Source organism: Aulonocara sp. 'chitande type north' Nkhata Bay, linkage group LG15, assembly GCF_057382095.1.
Source record: "Aulonocara sp. 'chitande type north' Nkhata Bay isolate Kocher_YH1m ecotype deep benthic linkage group LG15, A_spYH_male_GT1.1, whole genome shotgun sequence".
Taxonomy (NCBI): domain Eukaryota; kingdom Metazoa; phylum Chordata; class Actinopteri; order Cichliformes; family Cichlidae; genus Aulonocara; species Aulonocara sp. 'chitande type north' Nkhata Bay.
In genome coordinates, this window is record NC_141358.1 from 41661127 (window position 1) to 41685071 (window position 23945).

General features: G+C 41.1%; 1 protein-coding gene across 7 annotated transcripts in view; it reads right to left on the reverse strand.

The window, feature by feature from the left end:
- ptprfa (protein tyrosine phosphatase receptor type Fa) overlaps positions 1-23945 on the reverse strand; it is a 353347-nt gene that overhangs the window by 195241 nt on the left and 134161 nt on the right. For all 7 annotated transcript variants that reach the window (XM_086263516.1, XM_086263515.1, XM_086263514.1 and 4 more), the window contains 2 exons: positions 17964-18109; positions 9911-10052 (listed from right to left, as the gene is read on the reverse strand). In XM_086263516.1, the coding sequence (XP_086119642.1) occupies positions 9911-10052; positions 17964-18109 (288 nt within the window). The remainder of the gene's footprint in view (positions 1-9910; positions 10053-17963; positions 18110-23945) is intronic.

Consider the following 23945-nt stretch of genomic DNA (forward strand, 5'->3'; position numbering starts at 1 on the left):
TATCCATTCACCGTCTTCTAGGCTTCACCTTTGACATTATTACTGAACTGGATGTTTCAACCATAGTGATGGTAAATCTGGCAGAGCCCGCTCTGTAGTCAGGATGGACACAGCCATGGAACATCACGCCACCAGACTGGTTAAGTTCATCTTTTATATACAGTTTATGTTCAGCGCCTGCTTCATTTTTCGTGTCTGGGAGAACTTGAGCATCTCTGCTCCTCGTTATGACCTGGATGTCCTCAAACTTCATTTTAAGTGAACAACCCTGTGCTATATTTCATGAAGTCTAAATTGCATTGTTTGGCTGTCTTGCAATGACATGTGGCAATTTCTCCTGATTATGCTGCTCCCAGAGAATCTGCTGAGATTGGGTCGCACTCTCTGCTCCTCCTTTCATTCCATGGAGAAAAACATGGTTTAGTCACTAAAATTTCAGCTGAATTAGGTAAATTAGGTTTTACATCCTACCTGTTGAAATTACACTTCATTTTATCATTAGCAGCAATCCATATTCCACAGTTTGCCTGGGTCTGGGACATGGGCGAAGCAGTCCATGTGGAGTTTCCCAGACCTCGTCCTCGGCCACTGAGTCTAGGTCTTCTGAGGGGACACGGAGGCCAGCTGAGAGACAAAATCTCTACAGATCCTTGGTGAAGAGGATTTCCTCGCAGCAGGACATGTCAGAGCAGCTTCCACCTAGAAGCATCCGAGTGAGATGTCTGAAACGCTCTCTCTATGGTTTCCTGACACGTTGGTGGAGAGCTCTGTCATTTGACAGGGGGAGGAATAGAGCCACGACTCCTTATTATTAGCAACCAGTGTGACCGAATTTTGTTTTCATTGTAACCAGTGACATCTGAGCTCAACTTGTGCCATCTCTGGTTAGCATTACGCATCATGGTGCAAAAATGTGCTTCAGTGGGAAAGTGTTTAGAATTTTGGAAAAAGAATAAATGAGATTTGCAAATTGCGTGTGTGGAACCTGTTTAAGGTTTTGCCAAGGGAGTGATTGAGTAAATGAATGTCTCCAGGCCACTGAGCATTTGGTTCAGAGAATACGAATTAGAGTTTCAGCATTTCAGAAAATCTCTAAAAGTTCTGCACATGGCCATTTATAGCGAGGCACATAAATATAAATTCTGCCAGAGCACAAAGAGAACTCTAGCACTGTTATATCTACACAAGCCACCTTTACTGTCAAAGTGCCCTTAGGCAGGGCATCTCAGAGGGGAAAAAGACTTCACAGAGATTGGTTATTACAGACGGAGAGCGAGCAGCAGAAGACAGGAAAACAGTAAGACAGGAAATCTAGCACTTTAAAAGACACTGATGTTGATTCAGTGCCTATCAGTGCAACCAGCAGTTCCACTCGGGGCCATAACAAGTGCAGGAAGCCTGTTTGGAGTGATGTGCATTTGCTCCTCCTGAGTGTTACAATCAAGCAAAAGAGAAAAGTATATGATGTTTTGTGCGGGAAGGAATACAACTCCCACGCGTGAGAAGCACCTCTTCCTCTCCGTCTGCATTGGCTTCAGCTCCTGCTGTCTTCACCGTCTCCCTCCCTTCATCCCCTTAAGCTCTCTGTCGGTTCGCTTCATGACTAATGCTGCACTCTCATTACCCAGAGTCCTGTTGTCGACTCGCCCGCGTCTTCATCCTCTCCCTCTCTCATTGCTAGCGTTCTCAGTTATTGCTTTTGCTGTTTTGTATTTCCATTCTTTCTTCAGCTGTCACTCTCTCAGAGACTGACACTCACACACAAACTGAGATGCTGAGAGCAGCATCACTTTTTTTTTTCCAGAAAAGACAAACCCACTGAAGAAAACAAAAAAATGGAGCCTGGAATGAAAGTAGGTCTCATTATGATGTATTCTTCCGCTTTGAGAGGACAGAGTCATGAGCAGTTGTGAAATATTGAGATGGATATGCAGCCTTCTGAAGCACATTGATACCATTAACTCAGATTTATGTAGCCCACTAAAAGCTCTTAAATTTGACTACTGGCAGAAAGTATTGTTCAGTCAAACAGCTGAACAATGTCGCTCTTAGATTCTCTTAGAGACCGCCGTCAATGGAACAGACGTGTTCAGGAGACTTAATTAAAACAAAGACAAACTGAATTGTTTTAAGGAAAAGATCGGGATTGGAATTAAACCCTGTGTTTGTATTTGGTCCTTTTGATGTGATCCAGACCTCAAGCACAAAAACCTATTTTTTTAAAAGTTTTGATGCAAGTTAAGATTATTAGAATTAGAGATTGAAACTTTGAAATGTAAACTGACATCATAATCACAGGCTGAACAAATGGTGTCTCTTGGAAATAGCTGTGAAGTATTTGGTATTCTTGGAAAGTCATTTAAGAAAACAAAAATGAACAAAGCTGTCAACATCTCTGCGGACGTGACAGCGATGCGACGAGCTTTCTGTTATTTTCACAGCCTGACTTTATGAGGATATGATCTGATTGTACACGTTGACACTTGAGCCCATACAATATGGAAAATGAGAGGAAATCATAGGGTGCATAAATAAATGGTTTCCCCGAGTGGGTTTGTAGTGCCCAATTAATTTGAATCAGTGTTGATGTGTCGTTGGTTTTTTCATTTTGCATATATTTTGCATTTTAAATACAGTACTCAGCAAAGCACAATTATGTCAATAAAACAAAAAAAGTCATAATTGTGTGTGTAGTCATAATTAAACCTGTTAGAAATGATCATAGACAGAAGTAGCCCAAAGCAAAGCTACAACTACATAAGCAAACACAGTGACACAATCATTGCACATTCAAAATCATAGATACAGCCAGTTGCAGTACACAAGTTAGCACAGGGTCAACATTGCAATGAAATGCATTTGACAGCAGCAGACAGTGTAGTACAGTGGTTTCATTGAACTACCAAATAAACAGCTCTTTCAGACACGTGAAGCACTTTTGCTACAATTTTGTTTGTATTTAATAAAATAAAAATGCAGGTATAAGCGTGCAAGCGTATAAGCGTTTTCAACTGCAAGTGAAAATAGTTTTCTTTCCAAATAAATCTGTTGCTGAACTAACTCAGCCCTCAACATGTTTGCACTCTCGTTACCTCGGCCAGGTCGGCGGCTCCGAACCGCGGTAAGTAAACTCTGGCGAAAACGTCGGGTCCGTGTGGGGCTCGTAGCCACGAACGAGCTTTACTGTCTGGGTCAGCTTTGCTAGCGAGAGACAGAGAGAGGCGCTGAAAGGCTGCTCCAGCAGAACTAAACTAAACTAAACTAAACTCTCTTAGCTTCAGTACATTTCAGAGCTGGTACTTTCTTTACTCAAGTAAAAGTAGAAAGTACCAGCTCTGAAATGTACTGAAGCTAAGAGAGTAAAAGGAGCTCTTTGGAGGAACCGTGTGCTGTACTAACACAAGGATACAATAATATTAGTAGAACACAAACTTTACTCTAACTTTTTTCTAATTATAAGAATAAGAAGGAAAAATAAAACATACATTTCTATTTTCTGTTGTCTACGTTGTACAGCTTGACTTTGCCTCTAAACAAGAATATTTGTCCAGTCGAGGGTTAAAGTGGGGTTCAGCAGGTGGGGGGGACCCTAAAATTGGTCGTAGTGGAAAAGAATCACAACTCACAATAATTTCTATTGAGAGCTCCAGTAGATTTTCTCAGTGTGCCAGCAGTGATCAGCTGACCTGCTGCTCTCTGTGGATGTACACCTGAATTCAACCAGATGTGAGCAGATGTTTCATTTCCATGGTTCAGTAAACACATTAGACACTTTAAAGTTGGTATGAAGGGAAAATTCAGTCAAAAATCATATGAATCCCTCCTACTCTTGATGTAAGCTGACTGACCATGAAACCACGGCCACTGTGCACCAGTCACAGACTGGTCTTTACTTTTTCCGTCACAGTGCAGCAAACTAACCTGTTTATCCTGCACTAAACTGCAGAGGAGTTTAATGCAGGCCTTAAATAACACAATTAGTCTGCCTCCGTTTGATTTGCACACACTGTGACATGCACAGAATCAATATCTGATTTTAAAACATGAGGACTTACATGCAAGCTCTGCATTTCCAGTTCATCAAACACCACTGAGCAGTCTTTACCTTCTTCCTCTCTTCTTCCTCTCCTGTCTTTCTTATCTTTCTCCATCTCAGAGTGAAGTTAGCTCTCTTTCTTTTCTCTCGCTGTGAACTACAGCAGCTGGACCTTTAGCTAGCAACACACAGTTTGTGTGTTTGCTGATGTTTGTTGAGCTGACATTTGAAATGAGCTGCCACTTTACGTGGGCTCCTCTGCAGTAGGGCTAACTAGATCCTGAAATAACGCAACTTACCCTGCACACCTGCAGTCGTTCTGGTGTTTGTTTGTTTTTATAAATCCCTGCTGTGTTGATTTTCATATTTACCATCACCCTGACAAGTTTTGGCTCCACAACTAATTTTTGTTTGCGAATACAGAATAAGGAATTTGGCCAGCATGCCTGTTTTTTCCTGATCATAATAATAATTCAATATTGACACACCACATTTTAAAACACAATAAACACAGAGACTGTAAATAGAAAACAATTACTTTATAGTGATAAATAAGTAAAACCACAAACCTACATAACAACAGGAAGCATTTGAGAAAGCAAACAAAAACATTTTTTTTGCTGACACTGCGCAGTACATTTAGATTTTCCAACCAACCACTGTTAGTCTAACAATCAGCAATGTGTGTGTGGATCCACGTGATGTAAGACACACCACAGCATCTAAATGAATAAACAGCTGTTACCGTATCCTCCTGAGACCCAGCCTGTTCATGTATGTCCTCTGTAGTGGACACACAAACCCCCAAAAAGTCAGACTGAAAGATTTTTCCCCTTTCGTAGAGGATAAGTTAATAATGACCAGATACACAAACTAGTAAAAGCTGGTCAACCTTCCTGCTTGTTATTTTATTTCTGGGAAACGGAGACTTTCACACCTACAGTGGGGCAAAAAAGTATTTAGTCAGCCACCGATTGTGCAAGTTCCCCCACCTAAAATGATGACAGAGGTCAGTAATTTGCACCAGAGGTACACTTCAACTGTGAGAGACAGAATGTGAAAAAAAAATCCATGAATCCACATGGTAGGATTTGTAAAGAATTTATTGGTAAATCAGGGTGGAAAATAAGTATTTGGTCACCTCAAACAAGGAAAATCTCTGGCTCTCACAGACCTGTAACGTCTTCTGTAAGAAGCTTTTCTGTCCCCCACTCGTTACCTGTATGAATGGCACCTGTTTGAACTCATCATCTGTATAAAAGACACCTGTCCACAGCCTCAAACAGTCAGACTCCAAACTCCGCCATGGCCAAGACCAAAGAGCTTTCGAAGGACACCAGGAAAAGTATTGTAGACCTGCACCAGACTGGGAAGAGTGAATCTACAATAGGCAAGCAGCTTGGTGTGAAAAAATCAACTGTGGGAGCAATCATCAGAAAATGGAAGACATACAAGACCACTGATAATCTCCCTCGATCTGGGGCTCCACGCAAGATCTCATCCCGTGGGGTCAAAATGATCATGAGAACGGTGAGCAAAGATCCCAGAACCACACGGGGGGACCTGGTGAATGACCTGCAGAGAGCTGGGACCAAAGTAACAAAGGTCACCATCAGTAACACACTACAACGGCAGGGAATCAAATCCCGCAGTGCCAGACGTGTTCCGCTGCTGAAGCCAGTGCATGTCCAGGCCCGTCTGAAGTTTGCCAGAGAGCACATGGATGATACAGCAGAGGATTGGGAGAATGTCATGTGGTCAGATGAAACCAAAGTAGAACTTTTTGGTATAAACTCAACTCGTCGTGTTTGGAGGAAGAAGAATACTGAGTTGCATCCCAAGAACACCATACCTACTGTGAAGCATGGGGGTGGAAACATCATGCTATGGGGCTGTTTTTCTGCCAAGGGGACAGGACGACTGATCCGTGTTAAGGACAGAATGAATGGGGCCATGTATCGTGAGATTTTGAGCCAAAACCTCCTTCCATCAGTGAGAACTTTGAAGATGAAACGAGGCTGGGTCTTCCAACATGACAATGATCCAAAACACACCGCCCGGGCAACAAAGGAGTGGCTCCGTAAGAAGCATTTGAAAGTCCTGGAGTGGCCTAGCCAGTCTCTAGACCTCAACCCCATAGAAAATCTGTGGCGGGAGTTGAAAGTCCGTGTTGCTCGGCGACAGCCCCAAAACATCACTGCTCTCGAGAAGATCTGCATGGAGGAATGGGCCAAAATACCAGCTACTGTGTGTGCAAACCTGGTAAAGACCTATAGTAAACGTTTGACCTCTGTTATTGCCAACAAAGGTTATGTTACACAGTATTGAGTTGTATTTTTGTTATTGACCAAATACTTATTTTCCACCCTGATTTACGAATAAATTCTTTACAAATCCTACCATGTGGATTCATGGATTTTTTTTTCACATTCTGTCTCTCACAGTTGAAGTGTACCTCTGGTGCAAATTACTGACCTCTGTCATCATTTTAGGTGGGGGAACTTGCACAATCGGTGGCTGACTAAATACTTTTTTGCCCCACTGTAGTTCAGCTACGGTATAAGTCTCATGTCCTGGGTCACTTCCTTTACGAGGTCTTAGGAAGCCTGCACTTCCAGGCCGTGGTCACTGAGATTCAAACTCATTCGAGATTTGTAGTAGACACACCTGTGGTGTCAAGATGAAAATTCTACATCACCTTGTTCATAAGTTATCACATACGCAAGATCTTCAGAAAACTTGACCTCTGACCTTGTATCAATTTCAGGATCTGAAGTACCTGCCTTCCCGAGTTGTCACATTCACAAAATTTTCAGAAAACCTGATCTCTGACTTTGACCTTGAGGCCGAGCTCACTGAAATCCGACCCCGTCCTAGATTTTAAGTTGAAGAACCCATAAAATGAATTTGAAATTCCCGCGTCACGTTGATCTAGCCTGACAGTGGGACGACAACACCCCACCGGCTGAGTGGGTAAAAAGGCACCTACTCAGCAATTGTGATTACCAAGATTATTATTTCTGAAATGAGGTTTAAAGAAAGCAGACGTCTAAATGAAGTCATGCAAAAATGATGTATGATGGAAGCCAATGCAAAAAACTCACAGATGACAACTGCTCAACCTTATTGGTCGAAAGTTCAGAAAACAATATTACTAAAAATACAAATCATTTGATTAAATTTCTGAGCAGGTGAGCAGTAACCAATCCCAAAGTCCCACACTTTAATGCAAATGGATGTAATGTGCCGACCATGGCAACAAATGTCCTTTACAGGTTAACTGAGTGACAAACCGCCACACTGAAAGTAAAGCAACAAAAATCATCCAAAAATAATAATTCTCCCCCGACGAGAACAGTCAGCAGCAGTAACGTGTTTACCTAAAAAAACACCATTTACTAAATGAGCAGGAGACAGCGTTACAGTGTTTGTCATGTCAGATACGATCTTCATGGCCTGACTGCGACTGAAGAAATTCTATTACAGTTATCATCTTTGCCACTGTGTAGCTAACTCGTGGTTTATTACTATGCATGTGACAATTCTGCAAAATATATCGTCCGGTTCAACGGCTCCATCATGCCTGTAAAATGTGAGAAGATGGAAGCACAACACAGAATAATCAATACATGTTTCTGTTATGATACATTTCAGATTTAGCAGCTTCACGCGTGTTTCTTCTCTGCGATTGGGGTCATTTACATGTAGCATTTCTTTAGAAAATAGTCACATTTTTCAACATCTTCTGGCATCTCCACTCTGATGATATGGTTTGACATGCGTGTACATGATTTGAAAATAAAACCTATTAAACATCAGTCTGCTAACAGTGATTATCAGCCTTGCCCATCGCTCTTCTTTAACAAGACCCTGAGTGGTTTTAGAGAGAAAAGTCCTGTTTGTTTGCTGCAACAGGCTCCAGAGCCTCAGGCTGTGTTTACTGCTGACAATATCTACATAGCAGAACAAGTATAACGGGTTCCTGAGTGATTTGGAAAAGGCTGCCAGAGAGACAGCCCTTTTTTCTGCGTGGTTGTTTGTCTATCAATTAGAGTGTCAATTAAATAAATGTGTTTGGGCTCCATCTTGCCGCTGGCAAAGAACAGAGCTGTCTAGAGACACACCTACAGGAGGTTCTCAGCCAAAATCACTTTCAACACATTCCCGCTCGATAAACACGATCACACAGAGATACTGGGCCTTGTTTGGGACTTACAAATCCAACAGCCAAACCACAGACTGACATTTTGTTCCATGAAATAGGGAGCTTAGCTGAAAATCTGCTGTTGCACAGCCACTGGAGCAACGGTGGGTTTAGCTGCAATGCAACTAAAGACAAAACAAACATTTCAAATGACTGATTGAACTCAGAATAAGACACAAACAGAAAAATAGATAAGTAACAGACAGTGCTGCAGCAGACTCCCATGTGAACTACTACTAATGTGAAATGCCAACAAAATCAAAGCAAAATTAGTAACCAGTGAGTCCTCGATGCCACTATATTAGAGACAATTAAAGGAAATGTGAAACACTGCAATTTGTCATTGAGTTTGGAGAACACCTCCATATGACGGTCAGTGGAAACTCTGAGACTCTTTCCAAATGTAAATTCCACCACTTGTTATAAATGCCAAACACAAAATAAAGATGAACAAACACATTAACCCTTTAAGACCTACCATAGAACCAAGTCCACCAGAGCTTATATTATATTTTTACATGCTGTGGAGCCATTTTTGGGAGCATTTCAAGTTGCTATACATCAATACAACCATTATAGCCCAGATTTTAATAATATGTCTGCATTAAGTGCATAGTAATTACATAAATTGCAAAAAAGTGCAATAAACTACAAAAAAATCGTTTTTGTTTTTTTAACATATATTTCTAGTTAGAGAAATTTAAGAGGTTTATCCCTCAAAACTGTAAATACAAAAAAGTTGCACAAAATAGTTTCCACAGGAAATTTATTTTGAGTGTCTTCATAGTTTTATTTTTGAACTACACCAATTTTTATACACTGCAGGAAAAACGAAAATAAATATTATAATGCAAATTTGCAAAAAAGCAGCATATGGATCAAAATAAACTATTTCCAGCAGTGCAATATGAGTCCTAAGCATCCCAGAAACGACACAGAAAGTCATAAAGTCAAAGATAACTTTTAAAAACACCAGTATAAGCTCATGAGGCCCTGATGGTAAAAAAAAAACTACATTTCCACGAAAATGACGTCACGTCCGGTTTCGGGCAGGTAATGGCGGACATGCGATAGTTCACGCTGATGGACGTAGGAAGTGTTATGAACAGCTGATCGGATCGGCAAAGCGTGTTTCTGGAATATTGTGTTTTTGTTGCTGCAAGTGCTTTTTATGCAGTTTTTGCAAAGCTGTATGTGGAAGGAAACTGTGACCGAGGACAAGCTGATGGCATAAGATGTAAGTACAACTCCTCCGGTTTCATATGCAAAAAAAATTATTAGCTTACGTGGTTGCAGTGATACTGGGATTTAAAAGTAGTTGCGCAAAACAGAGCGTGCCCGCTCCGACCGGCTTTAAAGGGTTAATGCTACCAAACCAGAACCTTACATCCCTAACATGCAACCGCTGCTGGACCAGCCACTGTTGCAGCGTACCAGCGTTCATTGTTACAGATGCCATTAACCTGCAGTCATTTACAGCTTTATTGTCTTTGCTGTAACACCGTTCAGCACTAAAGACCAACTACATGGTTAAAACTGAACACAGAGGAAGTGAAGCGGAGAGATCGCCGTGTTGACTGTATGCACAAAGACAAGCTGTGATGTCAGAGCCACACAGGGTCACGGCTGTCAGAGTGGTAGTGCGATGTGGACAGACAGTCAGGTCTTACCTTCTAAGACAGTGAGCTTGGCGCTGGTGTTGATCTCTCCCATGCTGTTGGTGGCGGTGCATTCATAGATGGCCTCATCGCGGTGGGTCCTCAGCGGCTGGATACGCAGCACTGAGCCTGAGCCGTCGTCAAACTCAATCACCTGAATCGGACAAAGAGCGGGTGTGACACAACGCCTGTTAACTTAAAGCTTTTAGGAATGCAAGACAGCTTTGGAAGTATCCTAGTATCGCTAGTCTGAAATAACTGTTCAATCCTTACATATGCAGAGAATTATGAGTTTGGTGCACTACAATCAACAGTCTTTATCAGAAATAACTTAAACTGACAAAACAGTTTAAGCTATCCAGATGATTCGTTACATTATCAGTCTGTCAGGATGCTTTTAAGACGTGTGCAACATATGTAAGAGTGCTAGTTGATTATAAGGAGAAGTTTCTCCTTTTTAAAATGCCAAACATTTACACAACTGCAGGAACCACTTCTGCAAAAGCCGTCATTTTAACTCACAACACTAACACCACTGTGCTCGGAGGAAGGTGGGCTGCATTCATGTCTATGACCTTTGGAGGAACAAAAACACCTCTGCACCACTCCATCCATTACAATGCTGGTATATAATAATCAACCTCCAAATACTGCATGTGACATTCAAACGGGTCACATCCCATTGTGTGATTATTACTACTCAGTTTGTTCAGTGTTTCAAGCTGAATTTTCCTTTTTCATCATTTATAATGTTTCCATACTTTGAAACATTCCCCCTGTTTTGTCCAAACAGGTTTCTGTTGTTGTTTTCCTGCAGAAGACAACTTTATTTAAAAAAACAAAACAAAACGACGAACCGACTTAAATGGCAGCTTTGGAAAATACATATTCAAACAGATTTTATTTTTATCATTTTCTTTTTTTAATAGAAGAAAAAGAAAAACATCACATCTTCATGTAAACACTTTTGAATAGTCATCATGTTTAGGCTCATTCACGCCAAAATTATTTAGGCTAAATCTTTAAAACAGTGCCATTGCACACACTTTTCAATCACACAGATGCAGGATTCATTATTTGCAGTATCTTATCTGATTTATTATGAGAATGTCATGCATCAAAAATGAGGGCAAAAGGGAGGAGATGGCGTTTAATCGATTATAACACGAGGTCAGAAATATAAGTGCTGACATGAGTAGTGTCCACAGAAACCTCTGAATCTCAGCTAAAAGCTCATGTAAACCATGTCTACAAACACCAAAGCAAAGACACCAAACAGCTAAAAGAGCAGTTACGTCACCATGAATCTGTGGACAGGTAATATCCATATTTTGATTTATGATTTTCTGGAGTTAAAGGGGAACCAAAGCATATTTTCAAAGGTGTTATATGCTATAAAATACTTTTAAAAATTAGGTGAGGGAAATAAAAAATAAATGTTTCTATGTTTGAGTCACAGTAACTTTGACACAGTAACATGTGCAGTAATATTTACAGCTCTGATGACATCTCACCAGTGTTAGCTTTATTTTGACACCAAGACTGTTTACACAGAGTTTGTAATTGTAGAGAAATACATTTATTTTGCTCATTTCATTTTGGAGCAGGAAGCTCACCCTTCTTGTTATACCCTTTAGATGAATACAGAGTTTTTTAATTAAATACATATTCTTTAAATAATGTTCCCTTTTATAAAAAGTAGGATCATTAAAAACCACTAAACATTTATTATAGCTCTGTCACGTAGAAAAAAACGGTCTTTTTTCTGTGGTCTGTTATATAATATTAGGGGTGTTCGTGGCAATTAACTTTTTGATCGACTAAGCGGGTCAAGTAAGAAACACTTAAATATTAAGTTAAATTTGAAAACTGTTTAAAAAAAATAGATCCCCATTCCAGATTCCAAAATGTCATGTGACAATCTGATCTTTGATCCTTTGAAGCTTTTCCTTAAGTAAGGGTGAGAAACAGCAATTTTTAGTTCGTTTCCTCGCAGCCTTCAAACGTTCACTACAGAAACATTCGGAAACCTCTCAGAGTCATCGGATACAAACGCCAACAAAACGATTACGCCGCCTCTCCTTCCTTGCGTGGCCGGCCAATTTCTCCAAATGGCCTCTTATCCATCCAAAGGGCATTACAGGAGAGTAGGAATGAAAACAAGCATCTCCAGAACAAAATTCAACAAATTGAAAAAGAAAAAGTTCACCTGGAGAAGAAGTGCTTACAAATGGAAGCACAAAACAAACACCTGGAAGAAACACTACAGCGCCAGCCCGACATCAACATTATTAATGAGGGCTGGGGGATCAAGTTTGCTCAAGCCAGAGAGCAGATTGTATTCCTCATCAAAGAAAACAAGAAAAAGAGCGCTGAAGTTAAAGAAATGTCCGAGCAGCTTCAAGGCAGGAAAGCCACGATTGATAAGATAGAGTGGGATCTCCAATACATGGACCAACAGAATCAGCTGCTCCAAAGAAAGCTTGATGAAGCTGAAGACAAAAATAAAGAAGTCCTCCAACAGAAGGAAGAACAGGAAACAAAGCAAAACGACCTGCAGCGCGAGCTCCAAGGCATGCAGGAAAAGTACAGAATGGTGAAGGGAAGGTTGGACCAAACACTGCGCCAAAATAAAGACCTCCTTCAAGAGAAAGAGCAACAGCAAGAAAGAAGAAACCATCGATGAGTTGAGAACCCTCATCCTGGACAAAAAGGCGCTCGTGGAAAAGTCCATGAAAAAGAAGAAAAGATTCTTCTGCTTGTTCCGGAAGAGGGACAATACCGCTTCTTCAACTGATGTAGCCTCGTCTTGCTCCACCTCTGTTCACCCCCCAACCAGTCCCGGCAGTTGACTGCCCCCTCCTGAGCCTGGTTCTGCCGGAGGCTTCTGCCCGTTTAAAGGCAGTTTTTCCTCCCCACTGTCGCCTAGTGCTTGCTCAGAGGGGATTGTTGGGGTTTTCTCTCCTCTACCTTCTTTCTTTACTTACTTGTTAACTTTTTGTTCTTACCTCATTTAACCTACTTTCTTTATTTACTTGCTTGTTTAACTCTTTTTTCAACTTATCTAACAAAATAAAACAGTTGAATTTATCCTTTGAGTATTGTTCCTCTAATCTTTACAGAGTTTTTCCAAAACACTTTCAAACATTCAGATCTGTCTTTCATTTTCTTCTTGAAACTTCATGAACGGTGAACTATAAACTCTGGAACATGGTTTGAAACACTGAAATTGTTTCAGCTGAAACTGGCAAAGTCATACGTGTGTGTGTGTCACAGGTGATATGGTGTCACTGGATGGGGACGTTCCCTCTGCGTCCCATTAGCATCGGCCAAACCGAGGTTTCAGTGTCACTACAGTCGATGGAGCGCGTCTAATTTTAGGGAAGATTTGGATGAACTGAAGTGGCAGCTGCCAGATTTCATTCTGATTGCTTTGTTTGCAAGCGGAGCACCAGATCAGCACTTTGCCCCAAAGCTCCTGATGGAAGCAGCACAAGAGTGAGAAATGAGGGAAATCATTTAGACAATAAGGTGGAAATAAAAAAAAAAGAAGAGTGCAGCAGCTCAAAGAGCAAAAGAAAGAATGCTTGGAATGAGCTGAAGGACAAATGTGCTAACAGACTTGACTGGATATCAGGTATGTAAGGGCTTTAGAAATGTTCGAGGGGCTGTGGTTAAGAGTCAGGGTCACGGCACTTCCTCCCCTCTGAAACGCGTGCGACCCAAGCAGTGGACTGGCAGAAATCAAATTCCTGCCCCAATGAAGGAAGTGTGGAGCTGCACTTTCTTCCTGCCTCAGTAGGAGGTCGATCCAGCGAGCACACAGGGAAGCCATCAGTTTAACTCTTAGCCCAAAGGAGAATCATTCCCATTGCTCCGCGTGGTACGAGCCAGTTATATATCCATTGTACAGACGTAGAATTATTTCAAACGAATAAGATCAGAGCTCCTGCGTACAGAAAGTGGGGTTTGACACACATGGAGGCTGCAGGAAAGACAACCTTAGAACAAGGAGCCGAGCAACGCCAAGCAGCAGCAGAGAAACAAACAAACAAACAAAACACGGTCCACTGTTGAGGCTCTTCTAAAACAGTGTTGGTTTGTCTGTTCTTGTTCCAAAAGGAGAGTTAGGTTATAAACTCACCCATCACTCAGTGAACCTTTCTGTCTATCACAGGAATACTGACCGATTTACTCACCTAACCTGAAAACCAGATTAGACGCTCTGTTCTCAGCTGTTACTGTTTTCATCACACTGCCATTTCTCTGTTAGCCATTCATATCTGACGCTGCACACTTACACGCTCTCATGTAAACGCTTTTGTTAGCTGAAACAAACTCAGATACTCTACAAACCTCGAAGGACATTTTCTGCATGTTGAAACCAAAACCGAGCCCTGGTTGAAATGTCAACGCCTGCATTCATGTACTGTTTACTTCAAGCTGCCTACAAACACTCGAAGATGTCCAGGAATCATTGTTTATCTTTAATAACTCATCAGTGTGGACACTGGGCTTAAGGACATGCTACGCCTCGCTGCTGCTATCACTGAACTAGATCTTTAACCTTTGTATGTGCTGCTGTTGCCTTTTTCAAGAGAATCATCGTCTGGTTGTGGAAATATAAGTGCTGTGACGTGTTCTGTAGTACAATAGCCGATAGCTCAGGACTCTCCCACCGTGCACATATCTTGTGTCTTCCAAAGAGAGAACTTTACAGCTAACATATCCAGATACTAGGCTACTATAATTTTGAAGTGAAAGACACTCACCGGTCTGCATGCTCAATTTCTAAAACTATAATGAATACAATACAATTCAGGTAAGTTGTAAAATATAGATATATAACGTATCATGAATATATGTGCTGTGACTATGTGAAGAGCAAAGTCTGAACAAATCTGGAGCATCTAATGAAAAACAAAACATTAAACAGGTAGGTGAGCAAATATGACCCCTGTGTGAAAGGATATTTTCATGAGGATTAAAATAGTTGGGCTGTGGCTATTTATAGACCAAGATTAAAGCTTTTTAACTGCAGAAATCAAATAAAACAGAATAACAGACAACGTAAGTGAAAGTACCGAGGGAGTACTGGACTGTCTGTACTGGGAGGTGGTGCATCCACACCACACACAGGGTCGCCATCAGTTTAAATAATGCTGAGCAGACAGGTGGAAGATAATTCCTATTACTCACAACGACAGGAACCAAGTGTCTCCGTCTACGCAGGACTCATGTTGAGTCACTTCAGCTGAAGTCATTTGGGTTGGCTGGCAGCTAATGAGCCTTCCTGCTGCTGCAGAGTCCTGCAGGCAGGCTTGTACAGTCCTATTTATTAAGCTTTTGCTGTGTGTGTTAATGCAGCTGCATGAATAAAAGATCGACTTTCTGCTCAGTGCTTCTGTTCGTTGTATAGAAGCCATTTTGCAGTAGATGAAAAAATATCCTTCAAAGTTCACTTCATTTAATTTTGTCACAAAGCACATCAATCACAAACGTACAAATCTGTGAATAAATAGAAAAACATAGCATTACATCGTATGCAGCAGTCCTGTTTGACTGGCTTGACTTATAGGTTTGATCACACAAATAATCGGTCATATTATTAGTTCAGTGCTATAACTCAATCTCGGTCATTAGCTACGCAAATCCTTCCAGTGCCGTAACTCAGCTCGCTTGTTAAATGAAGACACAACATTCCTCTCTCCCCACCAACCATCGACTCTATCGGATGAAGCTCGTGGTGTTTTTTTAATAGACATGAAAAACTATTCAGGTGTCATTCTGGGCCTCTACAATATTTTATTAGCGCTGTTTATGTGCAGCACATATTCAAGCTTGAAGGTACCAGATCAATTCATGTAAACTAGGCCAGCTTCACTCCAACTGTTGCTGGTAGTTCGTTTCCATCTTCATTCAAGTCAGGTCAAATGTTCAAAAGATCAAGGTTATAGCAGGGCTAGTGCTAATTCACCTCTGAGGACAGAAGGATACACTTTGCTTATTATTTGATGACAGTTTTCTTTCTTCACTTATGTTGTGAAAGAATCAGTCCCTGTTTTGCAGCAGGCTGTAAACATACTTTAACAAGGGAGTCGGTGCAGATTGATGCGCTTTTGAAGCCAGCCTCAAGTGGCAATTTAGAAGAATTGTGGTTTTTGTTGCTACCACACAGCACACACTTTTCAGCTGCACGGGTTGGCTGCGTTGTCCTGCCATTGATGTAAATGTTGCTTTAACTGCACAACTAATTACTGCTGCAGACAGAGCACAGACAGCCCATAGGCAAAGGCCTTCCAGACCCCGTCTATCCTCAAACACACTGCAAAAAATGTTAAGGAATTTAAGCTCAACTCCACCCATTAAACCTAAAGGTCCTATCCTGACACTGAGCCTTTACTGGAAATGACTTGTAATCATGTACTTTAAAAAAAAGTGCATGATTACAAAACGTATTTAAAGGTCACACAGCCTAAAGTTACATTAAAAAAACTACAGAGAGACGTTTTAACTCTGCATATTTTATCTTCTGCCAGCGTTTTGTAGCTTGCACATGTATCTAAATTACGCTGATTCAAAATGTCACCATGCATGTATTTTTTAATTATTGTTTTTAGTACTAATGCTGATAGACGAGATAATCAGGGTTCTGTTCACTGAATTTTTCAGAATTATGCAAATAAAGAAAAGACATTTAATATCTAATCAAAAGGTATTTCAACTTGTCATTAAAATGTCGTGTTTGTTCACAGAGAGGTGAAAATACACTTTTTTGCCTTTTACGAATAAAAGAAACACAAATGATCCAGTTGAGATCAGCAGATATGAACTTTGTTGGTACGTCAGTGTTTTTTCTGGGCTCCTATGAGTCAGAGGTCGTCTCAAGGGCAAGAGAGCGCATTCAGAAAGTCTAAAAATGTGCAGAACTCATTCAGTAATAACTGTAATAAAAAGGAAGTGTATTGCCGTCCACAGGGACATTTATTTCCTGCATTTGACCCGGCCTAACGCCTGAAAACTGGCTTCCAAGTGTAATGCAGATATAAACAGTGCCCTGTTTCAGTCGGCTGGAGATGTTGGCGTAAACACGTAACCTCGACACATAAAAGCCATGCTTGAGCCATAGACTGTATATTAAAGATGGACACTGCCACTATAACGTCCACGTTTCACATACAGTCTGTGGTTTAAACTCGGGACCCTCTCACTAAGAAGCCACGATGCTTATTACTGAGCCCATGTGCGGTCTTCATTTGGCTTTAGATATCTCTAAGCTTTGAATAAAAACAGGCCCTCTGAATGTGACGGACATTTTCCCTCTTTTTTCAGATGTTTTAATGAGAAGATCTCCAGTCAAAAATGTAAAAAAGAAATCATTAGTTCCACAGTTTTTCTGTCTGGTTTCAGATCAGTTTCCAGCACACACAGCCTTCACAAAGTCCACAACCTCTTTCCTGCATTTCAAAGTGAGAAATAAAACTTTGGTATTTGAGCTTTAATTGTTTGCTGTTCTGCTGAACAAAATGAAATGCACTCAATTCAAATTTAATTTCACGATGTCAAATTTTAAAAGCTTCACTCATAACATAGACATGTGAGACATGTGAGAGATGCTTTTGAGCGAAATCACACACACTAAATAAACCTGATGTGCTGGCCATAGCAGGTTATTAGAGTTCTGCTCCACCATTGAAGCCACAGACATCAAAATCTGCACCTCCTCCTCTAATTCTGAGCCTCAAGTGTTTTCATTAGAATAACACAACTAACATAATTTGCATTAAGTGGTTTTCAAGCAGGCACTAAATGGAGAAAGCTGCTGTGTCTGATTTTTTGTGCATGGTAGTAATGAATAAATACACCACCAGTCTGCAGTTTGGCCTCTCCTGCTAAATGCACACACATCTTCTTGAGCGGCATGTTGCATATGTTCTATAAAATGACAGCGTGTGACCTGCTGCTCTGTATCACACAAATGCAGACAGGTAATGAGCAGTGAAGGTGTGAGACAAGGAGGTGTTGCACATTCAAACACTTCAGACAGGGAGCTCACGCGTCGTACCTCAAAGCGCTGGGAGCTGACTTTCTTTCCCTTTTTCATCCAGGTAATGCGAGGCTTGGGCTCACCGACCGCCTGGCATACGAACGACGCCACTCCTCCCGAAATCCCCGTTTGATCCTCGGGGGACTTGATGAAGCTGGGCGTGCCTAAGGGAAAGAAACGGAGATGAGGGCAGGAAGAGAGCAAAACCAGAGTCAGATGAAGAGCCCTGACAGAGAAACATCTCTGTACTTGCTTTAAGTCCTGCAATAACAACATGCTCTTTCAAAAGCTGTTTCATGCCTGTAGCCACACCCAGCCGTAAAAACAGCCCAGCACCATCCTTTCCCTGAAAATATGCAACATCCGTCAGTCTTATTAGTAGTGGCAGAGCGCAGGCAGATGTGAACGGACAGATGGAAACCTTGAAAAATCTGCTTTGAATGCATGAATAAACATGAATCATAAACCAGCCCTGTGACCATAATACTGTACATCACCAACATGAAAGGCTGAAACAAGTGTTGTGCATGGATAATAGTGCAGCTCAGAAGATCATTTTTAAAATTCATGTCATGGTCTCACATGTTAACCATACACAGTGGTGGTTTGGACCACTAGTGGAGTTATGATGCAATGTTTAAATGAGCACTGGACCTGGTTCTCGACTAGCAACTTCATAAAAATACAATGAGAAATGTAGCAATATATGTATATATGTATAAAACCTGGAGAAGAAGGCTTACCAATGTAAGCAAAGCAAGACAATTCTACATGGCGCTGTCCAAGAACCACAGAGTGAATATAGATACAGAACTTCAAAGGATATTAGAGGGTAAAACTGCACACTTTCTATCGCATCTGTTAACACGTTGCTGCAAATCGATTCAGAGCATTTAACAGAGCACTTCAGAGGGTCATTAATATGGACAAAAAAAAATCCCAGGACACCGGGGTTTAAGCTGCTGCTGTCTGGCAGGAGGTTCACGCTGCTGAGGTCCCGGACAAACAGACTCAAGGACAGCTTTTACAACAGGTAACTAATCAGTGCTAACAGCTGACCTGATCGGCTACCTGCCTGGACTTTTGGGGGGGCAACAACAATAACAATAATAATATTTATATTTGCAACAAGGTGCAATAATTATAATAATGTGCAACAATAATAATGTGCAATACACATAAACTTTTTCTTCTTTTTATACTTAATTTAAGTTACTGTGTCGTACGCAGTGCCGACGTCGGACAGTTTTCCAGTTTCATTGCACTATTGTACTCTGTATGACTGCAATGACTATAAAGAGATATCTTATCTGATGACGTCACCACAGCCCTCAGCAGGATAAACATGATTGTGAGACTTTCTGAGAACATCGAGACGACGTGTTCCAAATCGTCTTACTTAAAGTTCTAAAGATATGATAAACTGACACGAACGTCACTGCTTAATTACTATCATCACACAAAAGACATCCTAATACTGCTTCTACTTTGGTTTTATTTTGTTTTATTTTCTCATGTGTTTTACCTTTTTCAAAATTATTCCTCAATCAGAGACCAGATGCATCTCCTGGTAGTTGTGACATATCTGATGGTATTATGACTAAAGAAATATCCCTCCATAGTTACAAATGTTTACTGAACAAATCCGAGTTATAAACAGTCATTTGATGTGTTTGGGACAGCTGAGCTAGTTATAACTCGTGAAATGAAGCCGGAGTTTTGATTCCATTTGTAGGGGTTTGCTTTATCTTCAAGGTTTAGGGTTTGAAATAAAACAATAAAGCTACATCAGAAACAGACACAATACAGAGAGCCTAACACTTCCAGGAGCTTTGAAGAACATGTTCAGGAATGAATCTTAAACAGAGTGTGTGTGTGGATTAGTCTGTCTTTGAGGAGCAATCATTCACTGTGCAAACTAAAACCATTACAACAATGTTATATGTCTGCGCTGGGGGCTGCTCTCTGGTACCACTAAAGATTATTTTTAAATGATTATTTAAGTAGGGATCTGTCACAGCAGTGTGTATGGTTTGTCTGACTGTGATGTAAAATCAACATTTGTGAGACACAATCAAATCACTGTTTGCGCATATTTGTCATTTGTTGTATGACAACAGAAACTGAGTGATGATTACATGAGAGCAGCCAAACTGTGTGTTTGCATCCGTGTGTGGTCCTAACACATTTAAGCTCAGTCTACAACCGAGATGCTAAAAGGAAATCTTGGTGCCAGAACAGAGTCGCAGAACAGAGCTGCAAATATGGAACCAACGCCTGCATTAGTTCATGCAGGCCAAGAAGTCGAGCTCAAGCCAAGCATTTCAGTGCCATCCCACACCGGATGATGGGCTTAGCTACAAATCGAATTGGCTAATCTTATGTACGGCTTGCTATTTAAACTGCTTTAGCCTTCCCATAGTTCCTCTGTGTCTGCAAGCCACTTTGCAACCCAACTCCAGCCCAGTTCCTCCTTTTTACACCATATCTGACTTACATCTGTTTACTGTGTGCTCTGTTCTGAACAGAGGTATTGCTGCTGCCTTCCCTGCCTCAGTCTTATGTACATATTTCACAAAGAAGAAGGGGAAGAAACAAAGTTACTCCAGATGGACAAAACCGTCTACTTTTGATTAAAGTGTAGACGGGGGCGATTGTGGCTCAAAGAGTTGGCAGTTCGTCTTGTAAACGGAAGGTTGCCGGCTCGGACAGTCTCGGTCGTTGTGTCCTTGGGCAAGACACTTCACCTGCCGCCTACTGGTGATGGCCAGAGGGGCCGATGGTGCGATATGGTGGCCTCGCTTCTGTCAGTCTGCCCCAGGGCAGCTGTGGCTACAACCGTAGCTGCCTCCACCAGTGTGTGAATGTGAGAGTGAATGAATAGTGGCATTGTAAAGTGCTTTGAGGGCCCCGAAAAGTGCTATATAAATGCAATCCATTATTATTATTATAAAGTGATCCTGACCCAGGGACAGACTGTCTCTTTGAATCAATGCTACTAAAAGTAGATGACTTTCATTGCCCCTGTTGTCATTTGTGCCCATGAAGTTGGAATGCTTTCAGACATGTTTTGTTGGATGCGCTAACAAATTGATTGAGTGATTGATTGTTTGAGTGATATATCAACTAGGTCGTATGTTGAGTGTCTGTATGGGGCCTTAGGCCTGGATTGCTTGGGTGTATCTACGGTATGAGAATACTGTATTTTATATGTATTTCTATCTTTTATATCCTATCATTATAGTTTTTAAGTATTTAATTATAGTTTTTAAGTATTTATCTTTTGTGATGTTGCACTGACCAGAGACATCTTTCAATTTCATTGTACCTGTGACAATGACAATAAAGAATATTCATTCATTCATTCATTCATTCATTCATTCATTCATTCACATGTAGTATTTATGCACCAGTGTCAGTGCAGTGATTTGTAGAAAAAGCCTGGTGTTCATATTTCCAGTTTTTCATGTAGAAGTTTTCCTCTAATTTGGTGTGAAACTTGTTTTGGCAATGTGACAGCTTGCTGTTCTCTTACTGCTGCGTTAAGTTACTGCTGACGCAAATCCAGCATGTCCTGCTGCTTCTGCATCACATTAAAAAAACTACAAGTGACAAACCAGTCAAGCCACCGTGAGCTGAAGAAGCCTGCAGGTGACAGGCACTTGACTGTGACCAGCACACCTCCATCACACCATCAAGGTGAGCAGGTTTACCTTGCTGTCCAGGCTAATGCAGTGGAAGAATACACAGTCCACCTGCTGCTTACAACACCTAATTTCTGCATTGCTCAGCTTGACTAATCGCCGTCCGATTAAAGAAAAACTCTAAAGGCTTCCAGGCAATTTAATCATTTAATCATCGTCTTAAACTAATTGCATTTAGTGCAGTTGTGTTACTACATTAACTTTTAGGAAATGCTGATAACATTTATGATAAATTGTTTTTCTCTTAAGATAATATCACAGAATCTAAATTTATTTTAACACAAAGCAGCGTCTTGAAAAAAGATAATTGATGTGGTGGAACAAGCTAGTCATGTGTGATGTTATTAATATTTCTAGCATTGGTGTGGCGAGTCTCTGAGCCTCCGCTCATGTGTTGAATTCTTGTTAAAAAGAACACCCAGTCCTGTTAGCGCTCCATGGTAACACTAACAAAGACCGGCTCTCCTCCCGAGACAGACTGCTGTGAATGTGGAGACTTTGACTAATGATTAAATATTCCTTGTTGGAGCTCCTCACCTCAGAGGCCTCACCTTTTTCCCACAGAACGAATCGTAATGTTGCCGTTTTCCTTTGGAGGTAGAAGCGGCTTCTTTATTGCGGGTCAGTGTGTAAAGACGGCTGAGACAGGTGGAAGATACTTGAAGTGTTGGTGTTATAAAGCATCAAAGTCTTGTCATTCTCAGTGGCTTCCTCCCCTGCGTCATCGCTGCTCCCGATTCCCCCCTGTCAGCATGTCTCCTCCAATAACACTTTGTTTCTCTGATGTAACTTTGAAAAGCAGCAGGCTGCTGTCTGCCTGACTTCTACTTGTGTGGTTAGTGGTTCATGGCTCCTTTCCATACAAACCCCTGTGATATATATACTTTCAGATTTTGTGCTACAGCACCCGAACTCACAAATACGTGAGTCCTGTGATTGAGCTACAAACACAAAGAAACATTAGGTACTTTCAGACCTTTTAACCTTTTTTTCTGTCTGCACTGCAAAAAGTGATGACCACTGTATTTCCTGTGCACAGAGATTGGCATCAATGTCGTCACCAGAGAAAATGAAGAGTTGATTCAGTAATTTACAGCCATGAGAGGCAAATTAACTATTAGTAATGCAAAGGGGGTAGGTTCAACTTTTGCTAATTTTAAGGCAAAGCTGTGTACCAGCTTCGTCTGTGGATGGGCCTTTGGAGCTACAGTGCTCCCTCGCTGTAACGCGGTTCACCTTTCGCTGTTTCGCTGATTTTTTTGGTGCAATTTTGCATGTGTTTATGTTTTTGTTTTTTCCACAGTGCATTGTGTTCTGCGTCTTGATTGGCTATAGACCATTGTCAATCAATCTCATGCCGTGTCTCCCGTACAGTACAAAATGCTTTCAGCTCGTCAACTTTACATAAATCTTTGATGGCTACCAGTGTGACTCTGAAGTGCTGTACAACAAACACAACACTAACTGACAGGCCTGATAGGTCACAGGCATAGATACCAGTGACAAGGCTGGCTAGTTATGCTAACAGCCGCATCTGTCAGATATCTGTCTCCAATACAAAAGATAGATGCATGTAGTATATCAGTCATTTCAGTCATCATGTCTAAAACGTGCACAGCTTACCGTGTTCCATTTCTACCCCATCAAAATTCAACCACTGTGCTACTAATTATGTTATACAGACGTTTCTCACGTGGGGCCATATGAACATAGCTGCCTTTCATATTGGACATGATATAAAAGGCAGTCACAAAGAAACAAGTGTATTTTCCAAATGGTTATCAAGCGATTTCTTGGGTGTAGCAGGTTGAAATCAGTCGTGAAGAGTGTTGCACCACAGTCATTCTTCTAATTCCTTTGCTCACTGGGAGATTGCTGTGGTTGCCTGTAGTTGAAGGCAGCCACTCGTGTTAAAACGTTAAAAGAACAATTTTGCTAATTGGAAATGGAGACCATTCACCTTCAAAGTGAAAGCTGTGCCTTGGTGTTACAGCACATTTCAAAATTCACAAAGGTTTTTGCAGCTGGTTGAGGAATGTAATTTTTTTCCTAGGAAGCTATGATTGAAGAGCATCACTGAAAGCTCTGTAGGCCTGAGTGACTGGGCTACAGCAATCTACAACTACTCTCCAGTTGGTCAGGGAATACACATGTGATACATAGAAATACACTTTTTAAATGTAAGTAAAAGTAGTGTGTATAGCATACGCAGCATGGAGTGTAGAAGAATCCAAATGAAGTTCTGAGATTATACATTTTGGAAATCTGATGCAAAACCCTCATTTGTTCATAACTG